The 13,712-nt window shown below is 38.6% G+C and overlaps 1 protein-coding gene across 1 annotated transcript in view; it reads right to left on the bottom strand.

Annotated features, from left to right (window-relative positions):
- Positions 1 to 12,142, bottom strand: part of ALS2 (alsin Rho guanine nucleotide exchange factor ALS2) — a 38,975-nt gene extending 26,833 nt beyond the window's left edge. The window contains exons 1-8 of the mRNA XM_059820090.1: positions 12,122 to 12,142; positions 9,499 to 9,653; positions 7,268 to 8,187; positions 4,535 to 4,895; positions 3,488 to 3,656; positions 1,881 to 1,977; positions 1,400 to 1,477; positions 269 to 445 (exon numbers count right to left, since the gene is read on the bottom strand). Of these exons, the coding sequence (XP_059676073.1) occupies positions 269 to 445; positions 1,400 to 1,477; positions 1,881 to 1,977; positions 3,488 to 3,656; positions 4,535 to 4,895; positions 7,268 to 8,187; positions 9,499 to 9,653; positions 12,122 to 12,141 (1,977 nt within the window). The 5' untranslated portion in view covers position 12,142. The remainder of the gene's footprint in view (positions 1 to 268; positions 446 to 1,399; positions 1,478 to 1,880; positions 1,978 to 3,487; positions 3,657 to 4,534; positions 4,896 to 7,267; positions 8,188 to 9,498; positions 9,654 to 12,121) is intronic.
- Positions 12,143 to 13,712: the final 1,570 nt, after the last annotated feature.

Genomic DNA, 13,712 nt, shown 5'->3' with positions numbered 1-13,712 from the left:
GCAACATGCGCACATTGAAGGAAATGGATGAGACACACTGGAAACAGCTCCTTGTCCCTCAAACAGAAGGAAAGACCAAGAAACAGGCAGGGAAGAGAACAACACTAATTAGGCCTCCTGTCTGCCCTCCATAAGCTGTGCTCCTGATTTGACTGCTAGGAACCAGTTACTTGACTTGACACCCTTAAAGCTAGTTGAACAACCAGCACTGTGCTATTTCCAAAAAACACAGTATGATTTGCACTAACTTAAAGGAAATACCACTCACCTTACTACAGGATAGTAACAAAACCGGACTCTTACTACAGCTATTTTCATACAAATCATTTTCTGTTGTTGTCTCCTGGCCACTGTAATATAATCCAGGTTGGAAGTCTTCCTCATCTGCTAAGAAGAGGGAATAATCTAGTCCTGCTGCTGTACTCCAAACACCATCACCACACACCTGAAATTCACAAGGAAGGAAAAGACATTAGAAATCATCACCTGAAGCTGGAAGGAGAAGAGAGTACTAACTCTTCTAGCCACACAGGCATGTAACACACCTGCTGAGAGAGAGTATTGCAATAACTGGTAATTTTTCAACTTCAGTGTCTCATAACAAATACATTTCTTGCATGTATACTGAAAATTATCTTTCGTTCCAGTCTTCTTTCTAATGCCTGATTTTTTGTCTTTAAATTATAAATCAGTTTTATTTTTAAATAGGCATCAGGTGAGCTTGATTAAAGTTGGGACACTATTCTCCTCTCTGCATTTAACTGGGAAACCTATAAATTTGGAACAGTTAACATACTGTACATTCATTTGCATAAGCCTAATCAGGAAAACTCTGCAGCTAGTTTTCCACTAAGACAAGCACCAGAAAACATAGGCAAGGGTCTTGTCTAACCCAAAATCATTATTTGGCTATTCACTCAATGTGATGAAAAGCTCAAAACAAACAGAAAACCCATTGCCAAAACAGCTCTGGAAACACAGAAATGAACGACAAATATGGTCATGGTCTAGCAAAGCTAAAAATGCTAGAAGAATGTTTAGAAGAAAAAGAATGTTCCAAGGTATTTAAAAGTTTCAGCACTGCAACATCGATACCAGAGAAACCAAACATAAGGTAGAAGTGAAATTTGATAAGAAGATACAACCAGTCACATTTCTCAGTTTTAGAACTTCAATGTGGTCAAAAACCAGCAGAAGTCTATGTACAGGATTTCTTGGGTAGATTTTCACAGGCTCATCTAAGGATCATATTCACAGTATAAGCCAAAGAAATCAAGGGCCCTATTAGTATACAGCACACAGATACATAAACAAGGTCAGTTTTTTAGAAATTACTTTGCACTCACTTGTATAAGAGACTCTAAATTGAAAGAAGAATAATACAGAAAACAGAAAGTACCTTTGCAAGACGAGGGACTGTTGTTGGGGAGTTCAAGTGACCAAGCTGGCCAGAGATATTACTGCCCCATGAATACACCTGTAAGAAACACAGCTAAGCATGAGAATGGAAGTTTATATATATGGGCACATACTGAATTGCAGTAGTACAATACATCAAGTGTGCAAACACACACAAGTCAAGGGTATAAGATTCATGTACCAAGAAGCACTTCCCTAATTTCCAGTCTTCCTATATTCTCAAATTGTCTTCTCACATTCAGGAATGTAACGCACCAAATCAAGTTATTGCAATCTTTAAACGTATTGTTGACAGTGCATGCAGAACTTCAGCAAAAATAGAATTAAAATTCCACACTGCTTCCAAGTTGCCTCCCACAAACAGAAACAAAAGTTTAGAAGCAAAAGAAACAAAAACCTAGAAAACACCAAACACGACAATTATGTCAAGATAAGCAATACATGATAGCAATCACTGGTACCTGGGCTTTGGCAGTGAGTGCTAAAGAATGATGGCCACCAGCAGACAGGTGAATCACTTCTTTACCATCTAAGCTTTTCACACATAGTGGCTGAAGCCTGTGAATCCCCAGAACCCAGGGGAGGGAGAGAAGGAAAAAGATTATCAGAGGTATTCTTAAGACAAAAATAAATTCCAAGTTTTATTTTTTCCCCAAAACAAATTAAAGAAAACATACATGGAGTCTTTTGGCAATAAACCAGCTTAGTCATGAAGGTCATGAAGGGTGAAAGTTGATGATAAACCTCACCCCAATTTGGACAAAGTCAAAAGTTGTGGTGAATGGGGTGAAATCCAGCTGGCGGCCGGTCACAAGCAGAGTCCCCCAGGGCTCAGTTTTGGGACCGGTCTTGTTTAATGTCTTCATTGATGATCTGGATGAGGGGATAGAGTGCACCCTCAGCAAGTTTGCAGACGACACCAAGTTGGGAGGGAGTGTTGATCTGCTTGAGGGTAGGAAGGCTCTGCAGAGGGATCTGGACAGGCTGGATCGATGGGCTGAGGCCAACCGGATGAAGTTCAATAAGGCCACGTGCCAGGTTCTACACTTTGGCCACAACAACCCCAGGCAACGCTACAGGCTTGGGGATGAGTGGCTGGAAAGCTCCCCCACAGAAAAGGACCTGGGGGTGTTGATCGACAGCCGGCTGAATACGAGCCAGCAGTGTGCCCAGGTGGCCAAGAAGGCCAATGGCATCCTGGCCTGTATCAGAAATGGTGTGGCCAGCAGTAGCAGGGAGGTGATCATGCCTCTGTACTCGGCTCTGGTGAGGCCGCACCTCGAATACTGTGTTCAGTTTTGGGCCCCTCACTACAAGAAGGACATAGAGGTGCTGGAGCGTGTCCAGAGAAGGGCGACGAAGCTGGTGAGGGGTCTGGAACACAAGTCTTATGAGGAGCGGCTGAGGGAGCTGGGGTTGTTCAGTCTGGAGAAGAGGAGGCTGAGGGGAGACCTTATCTCTCTCTACAACTACCTGAAAGGAGGTTGCAGAGAGGTGGGTGTTGGTCTCTTCTCCCAAGTGACTAGTGACAGGACTAGAGGAAATGGCCTCAAGTTGCGCCAGGGGAGGTTCAGGCTGGATATTAGGAAAAAGTTCTTTACTGAGAGAGTAGTGAAACATTGGAATAGGCTGCCCAGGGAGGTGGTAGAGTCACCCTCCCTGGAGGTATTCAAGGAGCGTGTGGATGTGGCATTGTGGGATGTAGCTTGATGGGCATGGTGCTGTGTGGTGTTGGGTGGGTTGGTTTTTGGTGTGTTGTGGTTTGTTGTTGTTGGGGTTTTTTTTGTTTTTTTTTTTTTTTTTTAAGGTTGGACTTGATGATCTTACAGGTCTTTTCCAACCTTAGTGATTCTGTGATTCTGTGAAAATATCACCAAAACTTTAGTGATTACAAGGGGAAAAGTCGTAACTGATTGACATTCAGAGTAACAATACAGCATAAAACATGTTACTTGGAGGACAGAAAAGAGCAAGAACAGAATGCAAGGCAGTTGACCGAACTTGAGAGAGGTGAATAGTCAAGATTTCCTAGTGACCTACTAAAAAACATTTACCAAAGAAATCTCACCTTGGCAGAACATCGCCATGTCCTAGCTGTCCTTCCTTCCCCTTTCCCCAGCTCCATACCTCCGTTCTTAGAGAGGGTAAAAGAGCATCAGCCTCACCACTGTAGGTTGGAGTCAGAGCTACAGTCCTCATTTTTGCCCTTCCTACCTTCCGTAGGAGCCTAGGAGAAACTGAAAGCAAGCCAAGAGATAGAAAAATTGCTCATCATTTTAGATAAATCTATCACTCAGACTGTGTTACACAGTAACAGTACCATTTGAGATAAGTGATCAAGACTTCTTAAAGAAGTCTTAATTAACATTGAGAGCAAAGACTGACATGTAAGAAGATAGGTTACTCATACACAGAAGTAACATATGCGCTAAAAGTAGACAGATCCCAACTAATTTTTACCAGCTATTGAAGGATAACAGGCATATGAGAACTACACAGTTATACTGAAGCAAATGAACCAAAACAAACTATACATTAAAAAAGTATGTTTTGAAAGAAAATATATCCTTGCAGTGAACAGAAGATTTCAATACTTCCTAAAATCTCCACTCAGATCCAAGATCAATGTAGAACTAAACCACATACCCACCCATTCTGTGCAACTAGCAACACTAAAATCTATGAGGAAAGAATGTCTTTAATTTTTGAGGTTTGGCAGTGGGAATTGGAGTATTTCTAGGTCCCTGGCTCAAAACCAGCTCAGTGCAGTAGGGATTAAAGGCCACACAGATTTTTATCTGCTCTGCAACCTATATGAAAGATAGTTTGCCATCATTTTGCAATAAGATGCCCAGACTACTACAGTGTGCCTGCTTTACCTTACTTTATTAATAAAGAACATTCCTAAACCCACTATGCTTTTGGTTTTCTTAGCATGCAGTATCTGCTAGTCTTCCTCCCACCGCCTTCAAGTCATAAGATACCGTTTATAATTCATACACACCTTTGGTAGAGGATTAGATTTATGTTCAATAAACGTTTCATTTCCAGTTATAAACCTCCCCATTATTATAACTTTTCCAGTGTCTTGGTTTTCCCCAATGTGCTTTATTACCTTGTGACAACAAGCCAGGCAGGGAAAGTCTTCGACTCCCTCCTTCAGATTCCTCCTCTCTAATATCTACTAAACTGGAACTCTTCTTCCCCTGCATGGATTCCAGTCTGACCTGCTCTTCTCGACTGTCTTTCAGAGTTTCAGGCCCTGGGGAACCACTGCCAGATTGAGATCCTGGTTCACTTGAAGGTGTGCCATAGAAGTTCATTACTTTCTTCAGAGACAATGCTCCAGCTTCATATGTAGCAGCTACTCTCACACCAACTGCTGATGCACAAGAGGCCACCAAGCTGTTCAAGGCAGATGTGCTGGTACCTGGAGGACCAGGGATACAAGCACTGAGTTGTTCTTCTTGAGAAGGCTAAAACCAAACAAAAATTGAAGACTATCATACCAGACAGCAGATAACAGTAGGATGATGATACACACACTCATTGTTCAAACTATGCGCTATACTGAACAAGACATTATGAGGAAGCTTTTTATACTTAGGCGTACATCTATTCCTCAGAATCACATTTCTTTCAGGTAGGACCAAGCACCATTTCTACATGGACTGGGCTTTTTCTGTTGCATTTGTCTTTTAGCTCATCCATAAGAGACTGTGGCTCTGGCTGTTTTTAAAATACCAAGAAAAAAAGGATCTTTGCAAACAAATATAAAGAGGGATTTAATTTTAGCCTTATTACCAACTTCTTTGCCACCAATTAAAGCGCATCAGGGAGCATGTTGTATTTACAGAGAGATAAGTTCTCCTTTCAATACGTTAAAAGGAAAACAGTGATTCATAGATTCATTTTGCAAGGTCTCTCTTAAGAGACTATTCCAGGCTATGTGTCCCCTTATACTACTGTTGTATCCATATAAAGCTTAGTTAATAATCAAGTCACAGTAGGGACAAACTGACTGAAGGAAATTATTAGTACCAGCACATGATTACCTATAATAGCAATCAATTTACCCACCAAATAAGAAATAATGCACAAGATTATTTTAACATTCATACTATTTGGCATATATTTGACTATAAAGACAGCAAAGTACCATTTTCCCACCTAATACATGGTGGGAAATAATATTAATATAAATATTATAGCTTATTTTATCCTGCCAGAAGGAAAACAATCTTTGACTTCTCTTTTTTGTGAAAAATTAGGCTAAAGGATTAGGATTGGTCCTATTTACTTGTACTTCATTCCTATCTATAAAAGGCATGCCTAGCAATACAGAAAAGCAAACTTGATTTGTGAAGGAAAGCAAAGAGAAAGAAAGGGTTTTACTAATGCTGAAACATTACATTAGAGTCCTCGTCTCTGCTCTTCACATGTATGCTCAATTGTGTTAAGATTCAGTGAACCAGTTCCAGGCTTGTTTATTCCTGGAACTGTGCGAGGCTAACAGTACTCTGGAAATATTCCAGGAACAAGGAGTTGAGAAAGGGAGCATGAAGCTACGGGTTTCAGTCATTTCCTAATGGCAGGAGTTCTTGCATGAGCCTAAGAGGCCCACAACTGCTAGAATGCATTTGTATTAGCAAAAAGCAAAACGAAGGACAACTGTGTTCACACAGTGTTTATTTCTCTGAAATAAGTTTCCCTCAGAATAGGAAAACATAACTTGCTGAATCACCAAGTTACTGGACAGTTTGTTTTGGTTTTAATACTTTTTTTGGTGCAATCAGAGGTGATAACAAAAATCAACTATGTATTAGGCACTGTGAAATTTATCTCCCAGAATCACTGTGAAAAATTTCTTACTGTAACTATAAAAAAATTAAGAAATTTATATATACACAACACTTGAAATGACAACAGAAATTTTCAGAATTCTGCTATAATTTTGTATATTGGGTCACAGAGTGGCAGTTTTTCTTACAAATGTTACCTTTACCATAAACCATCCAGCAGGACAGTACTTACGTAGGGACTGCCAGACTGCACAGCAGGATTTTGGATTAGTTTTCTAATAGCTTTTGGGTTGTATCTATCTTCTTCGCCCCCACCCCAAATAAGATTTTTTCCGAAATACTGGAAAACATAGTATTTGGGCAGGGAACTGGGAACAGCTCTTGAACCTTCACATCAAGCATTTTCTGATGCTTAAGACATTATTACTTTACTGTTCTGCTATAGTATCAAAACAGTGTTGTTGAACCATTTTACACATCACACAAAACAGAGTAGTACTTCTGCATCTCCCATTACTGTTCATAAGTTTATGGCACCCCTACATGATTAACATTAGAAGCCTTTTGGTCAACGCTTTAACATTACCTTTACGATCTTTACTTGCAATGTAGAATTTTTAACCAATTGAGAAACTAGAGAGATTTGTGAGGGATTCATTCCACATACAGAAAATGAAGTTTTACCTTAAAGGTAAATTAGACAAGTACCAGCTTACTGCCTGACACAAATGGGAAACCCATGCATCATAAAACAGATAGAGAATGGGAAACTGGCTTACATGGTTCTGCTACTGTGGACCATGAAGAGAAGAGCCTATAGCACTGTCAAGGCTGCTCGCATTGAAGGCTTACAATTCGATAAGGATGGAGGACAAAACCTCTTCCACTTAAAAGTTGAGAACCATCACAGAGAAAAAACACTTTGAAACTACAGGAACACCACAGCTACATTAAACTAACAGAATTTTTAATATGTAAAGAGAGTAACATTGTCACATATACAAGAGGAGTTGTAGCAAATTAAGAGCTAGCAACTAGGTACCAACCTGCTCAGGTTCTGTGCAGATGTTTTTCTCCAGGCTCTCATTTAATGAGTGATCTGATAAACTGATTAAGTACTCTTTCACTTCTTTTTTGTCTGGGAACAGAATATTTCCAGGACTAGAAATTCCACTGTCTTCCTGTCCATCGTTGCTGGAAAGCATACTTGCTCCATCAGATTCTAAAGCAACAAGCGTATGTTCTTCCACAAGTGGTTTGTGACAGTCTTCACTTTGGCTACCTGTTACACTTTTTCCTTCTAGGGTCTCCAATGAGGGACAGAAGACATGGTTTTCTGGTTGGTTATCAGACAGTGCTACACCCAGTGGGCAACAGTGACTATCTGAAATGATTACATGATCTTCCTTGTCCGTCATGGTAATGAGGAGTTGACTGCAATGATTGCACCTCTCTGGGATAGGCTTCATTTCCTGCACAGGGAGACATTGTACCAGAGCCAGGCTGTGGTAGGCTCCACAAGCAATCTGGAGCACAACACGTCCTGCCAGGTGCTCTACCTTCTGTGGCTTTGTCACTGGGAAAGTTGTTGTTATGAGACCAAGCTGGCAGCCACTCCCCCAAGCCCATATCTCTCTGCTTAGCGATAGTGCCAGCGTGTGTTCCTCTCCACATGCTAGCTGCAAAATCCTTACTGATAACAGAGGACTGGTTTCAGAATCAGAAATACTGATGGCTTGTGGCTCTGGCACACATGGCTGATTAGCAACTGCACACTGGCCAGCAGAATTGTTCCCCCACATGTACACCACACCACTTTCTGTCACGGCTCCATTATGGAAGCTGCCAGCTGCCACTGTAATAACATGATGCCCAAGCAAAGTATTTTCTAAGATAGGATTATTAGCACATGACTCCTCTGGTCCTGATCTCCAGGGCAGTTTTCCGAAACTGTAGACCTCTCCGCCTGGGAGAAAAAAAGACAAAACCTGGCATGAGTTTAGTGAAGTTAAACCAATACAAAAATTTGAAGATAGATTCAGACAAACAGATATCAATTTTTAGCTTACTCCAGACTCAGCTGAACTCTGGCTATTGATATATGAAGACTGCTGGTTGCTCTCTGTAATTGCCGCTGTTAAGTTCTATGCTTCATGTTAATGTTACCCTGTGCAAGCATACACTGTTGAACTAAGTAATGCTTTTCTGCTAAAAATTCTACTATACTCAAGTTAAGTGTATTTATTGGTCCCTTCTACATTAAGAACATACAACACATTAAGGACACACAACCATGCTTGAAGAGCACGACAAAGTACAGTAAAACAGGATTGCCCCATCAGGTGAAAAGCAGAGGGGTGGGTAAATGTATCTTGCCACTGGCCTAATGGTGTACTGCAGCCTCTCCAAAATTTCATCACCTTTACCTGAAAAGATTGCGGCAATGCCAGTTCAAGTTACTTTGCTAATTCTAAAGAAAATCAGAAATCTATTTTTAAAATTAACAGTTGTTTTCAGCAACAGAAAAATGGTAAATCGTATCCACAAACAACATCCTTCATGGGGCAAGAACACACATGCAAAAAGTCCTTTTAATTACAAAAGAAACACGTTCTAAAAAAACCACTGGAGCTCTGTAACAACTCCAATAGAGGAGAAGTGCTTATAGCAGGCTCACCAATAACCTGGAATTTTTTCTTCAAAAACATCAGAAAAATCAAAGCAGCAACTTCCAGTTTAGTCTTTACCACCGTATGCCCATTGATCAGTACAAGTAAGGACCAAGCTATGCAAACACGTAAAGGGGCTGGCTTTTAGAAATACTTTGATTCACAGTGCCAAACTGCTCACAAACCAAGACTCACTCTAACACATCTATTAGCTACACATTTTTCCAGAAGCACACAGAAACCAAAGCTCTTGCACATCAAGAGAACCTCTTGCTGTACTGTCTTTTTTGAATGAAAGACATCACAAGAAGTTTCATTTTGAGTTAACACACTTCAGATTACATTACCGTCCCTCAACAGGAAATCCAGAGCCATTGTTAAAAGAAAAAAAAGAATGTGAAAGAAGACACTACGCAAATAATTTCTATTCCAACACAGTCTTAAGTAACTTGTAACTAAGAAGGAAATACTGGCAAAGTTAAAAATCTAACCATTTACAAGTTGTATACGAGACACAGATAGAAAGAAAAAAAATCTAAAAGAAGAAAACTTGACAATAACTGAAGTCTGTTATTACCTCAAATTTTTATAATTAAGATGTTTATTACCTTCTGTTAGAAGTAATCCATGATGTATTCCAAGGGCTGCCTGTAATACAGTCTTTCCACTGAGGCCTGGAAGCCTTTCTGGAGTTACAGAGCAAGAACCAGCCTTCCAAACATAGACCAGGCCTCTCTCTTTGGCTCCTTCTGCCTCTTCTGAGCTACAAAAAGTTTGGAGGAAATACAGAATCAGCTTCAAGTTTTCTGTGGTTCAGTAATGCACAGTTTGCTTTTCACATATGTAGGAAAGGTTCAGTAGTTCACGCATTAGTTTTAATTTCAGGAAGCCAACATATTTCATTTACAAATGGGTAATCTTAATTTAAATATAATTTAAATGAAAAACAAGTATCTTCTACTTGAAATCATTAGCTTTCTTTGTCATTTGTACTTTACCGCCTGAAAAGCAGCTGATCTTGTCACTAGTAAACTTCAAGATACATTTATTCACGATTGATGTAGCCTTTATATTATATATTGTATTTGTTGCTCACAGCAAAGAGATCAAATTAATACACAATTCTGCCATTGTATGCTGAGAGAGATCATAGCATCAGTTCTACCCACATGTAAGCAGTTCCTATCTGAACACTGAGATTTCTAATGTTAACTCTTCCTGTGTTAGAAAGCAGAAGGAACATTTCTGTTTTATTAGGTTTTATTCATGTTTTCGATTATTCAGGTTTTAGAAATCAAAATGCAGGAAAAACAGCCTTATAACCCTGGTTTTATCAGTTACATAGAACATCAAGTATGTTGGAAATGCAAATGTTATTTGGGACATTTATGTGTTTTAAAAGTAAGTAATTAAGCAAAGGATGTATTGTGAGCAGATTTTACCGTGAACAGATTGCTCCCATTCACAGTGACTTCAAAACATTATACCTATAAGAGGTCAACCCCTATATACTTTAATTTCTACCTTTAGAGAGAAAAAATAAGGTTTTCTTGTTTGTTTTTTCCCCTCTTATTTGAATCTGAGAAACTCATTAAGAATTAAGCCAGCCATTCAAATCAATTGAACCAAGAAAAAAAAAATTATCCTGAAACACAATGGAAGTATCTGGGCTTGCAGGAGTGACTGGAACTATCCAAAGCTGGTTTAACACTTCAACACACCCTGGTTTGAAATCTCAGTCAGCAACTTTGCCCATTCAGCAGGAAGAAATTCCTCAGAACTCTGACAACAGCCACACAGTTTTAATAACTTGTGGAATCACTTGATTTAAACAAACACAAAAAGTCACTTTAAACATCAATATAGACTGACAGTATTTCAAGTTAAATTAAGAGTTCTCTTTAAATTAATTTAAAACTTTGTATTGAACAGATTGTTATCCACCCTGCAGGAAAAAGTAGGTTTATCTCCTTATTTGCCAACAGTCTAGTCATTAACTCCCCACATAAATCAGTTCTTGCAGCTTTGCATGATCTTATGATGTTAAATATATAAGGCAGCCAGAAGAGCTTTAACGGAATGGCAATCTTTGTCTAGAAGAAAGGGCACAAAACCCCAAATGTAGTCCAATACTGAAGCAAACCCAGAAAAAGTTAGTCTGATAGGCTGCATTGTGAACAACTTACGCAAGTAGCACATTCAAAAGCCATAATGTCCTATTCATGCAGACTACCAATTTTTTTAAACTAAAAATTTTGCTAATTGTGGTGCCTAGGATGAACAATACCTTTGCACAATCTGCTTCTGAAACGTTCAAGATGAGACTAAGAGATGGAATTATCTCTCTTAGCTCCTGTGCCCATCCCCAGCTCTCTTTTTCCACATAACAGAAAAAGAAGAAAAAAAAAAAAGAAAAAATCAACAAAAATGTGACAGTCAAGAACTCTTCTAAAAATCAGGTAAGTAATTTAATTCAAACAACTTACATAGTATTAAAAATGCAGAGTCCATCTTACATTTTAAAGGCATAGGACTTGTGTTTAGAATAGAAGTAAATTAAAAAGGAACCAACCAAGTAATATACAGGCCAGAAAAAAAGTTAGAAAAATCCAATATCACAGTTAGGACATTTAGCTAGAAATCAAAATATGGATTTTACTGAGATGGGCAAAGCACATCAAAGAACAGAACACAATAATATAGGGAGTATTCACCAGCATACTGTGCATTAAATTCAGTCCAACACCCGATATTTGGGCTTTTATCTGTTTAATAAGCCTTCAGAGAACAGTGCAAGACAAATTTGGACAGTCACATAGCAGGATTTATTACAAGACACTAACTTCCCATTCCAAAAACATCTGACCTCTGTCAGGTATCTTAGTGGAAGAAACAAGGAGCAAAAGAATAGTCTACTGCAGGGCTATTGATCCAGAATCAAAATTCACAGGTGCAGGTAATAGATATGATCTACTATTCACCAGAGAATGTTACTTTCAAGTTTCCAGCCTATCCCTCCACATGTTTCAACAATCAACTTAAAGAAGTTGCTGTTGTAGTAAGTTGAGTGTTCCAGACATAACTGAAAGTAAAGGTAAGTTACTCCTCTTCTTCCCTTCAGTGTAAGTTACATAAAGAGTATGCTGACATCACTTAGTTATTTTACAGGATGATCATGAGCTGGCGTATTTCAGGGAGCCTCTGTGGCTTCACCTAGCTGCTCATTCTCACCTTCTTTCCTGTGAGTCCATCTGTCAGTGGCAGCACTCCATCACCACCAAATCATTCCTCTTTCAAAAGGAACAATATAATTTCCACAAACTGTAAAACATAAAAAACAGCTATTTAATTGCAAATAATGTTAAACCTAAAAAACCTCAAGCAACCAAACAACAATAAACAAGAAGCAAAGCTTTAGATCCCATGTTAAATAAATAAGCACTTCCACAACACTAGAATGGTTGAAGTATTTCGTTCACTCACACTGAGTTGGCAGACAAGAGCTAAACAGCCAGACTTGGCCTACCTACTCATCTCACAATAGGTCTATTGTAAGGACAGACTGAACAAAACCTAGTTCAAAGGCAGAAATTAACATCAATCTCTCTCTATAATTCTCAGTATACCACTCAAGAAACATCAAAGCAGGACAGTTGATCCATTGTCAGTCTAATATAAGATAGAATTCTATGCTCAAGCTAAATTTATAAGGTAAACAGATTTGTATAAGCAGAAAATGGTTAAGAATTCATAACTGTATTCCTGAACCAAAGCACATATTACCATTAAAAGGTACAGTTCTATTAAAGCCTGTGCAGAAATGCAGAAAGCCAATTCAAAACATTTCTTCATGCAAACTGATAGCACAGTATCTATGAAGATATGATAAGACCATGGAAGCCAAGGTGAAAAAAGTGGCTGCTCTGTTTATGTGTTTATCCTTTCAGATTTTGAATTTTGCAAGTTCACCCTCCCACCTTTCCATCTTCATGAAGATAACTTTATATTACTTTTCTTGTAATAAAACAAAGCTACAGTTAGTCTTTGTTTCTTATAATCTGTTTGGCTCTTTAATATTGAAAGAATTGTAATTTTCCTTGATCTACTGCCTCACTAGATGAGGTATTAAAAATTTTAGTTACATTAATGCATAAAACAAGTTTCATACACAAATTCTTCAGACCTTTTGCTTTATTACAGTTGCTGTCTGATATCCACTGTAACAAAACCAGAAAATAAATTATTTAATATAATGGTCTTTTAAGACAGTACATCTCCAAGAAAAGATCCAGAATGAGTAGTCTGAAGCTCTTACATACAGAAAATAGAAATAAAATATGGCCAGTCTTGATTACAAGAGACAACATATGCAAACCTGTAACTTGCATACAGAAGTTTCAGTTCACACTGGGAAACAGCAATCATCAAGTTGATAAATAATTGAAATAACTAATACAAATCCCAACGCTTCCACTGGACTGCTCTGAATAATGAAGTACCAAGCAGACCTTTATAGACAGAAACAGCAACACATCATACCAAACGTTTTCAGTTTTCCAAATACAAGACACTAAAAATAGTTAATTGGAGCTTCAGGGTTGGCAAAGAACATATCACAAAAAGATAAAGAGCCACGAAAAGATGAAATAAAATCAATATGATAGAATAGTATTGTGATAAGTCATATGCACCTTGCTCTAAAAAAAAAAAAAAAATCACAGCATACTTTCTAGGAACAGATACACACTAAGCCACACTTGTCACCAGAAAAATATTGCTTTAAAGACACTTCTGTCTCTCCTTCCTCAACTAAAAAAGAAAA

Source organism: Gavia stellata, chromosome 8 (assembly GCF_030936135.1).
Source record: "Gavia stellata isolate bGavSte3 chromosome 8, bGavSte3.hap2, whole genome shotgun sequence".
Taxonomy (NCBI): Eukaryota; Metazoa; Chordata; class Aves; order Gaviiformes; family Gaviidae; genus Gavia; species Gavia stellata.
This window is presented reverse-complemented; position numbering and strand designations above follow the sequence as displayed.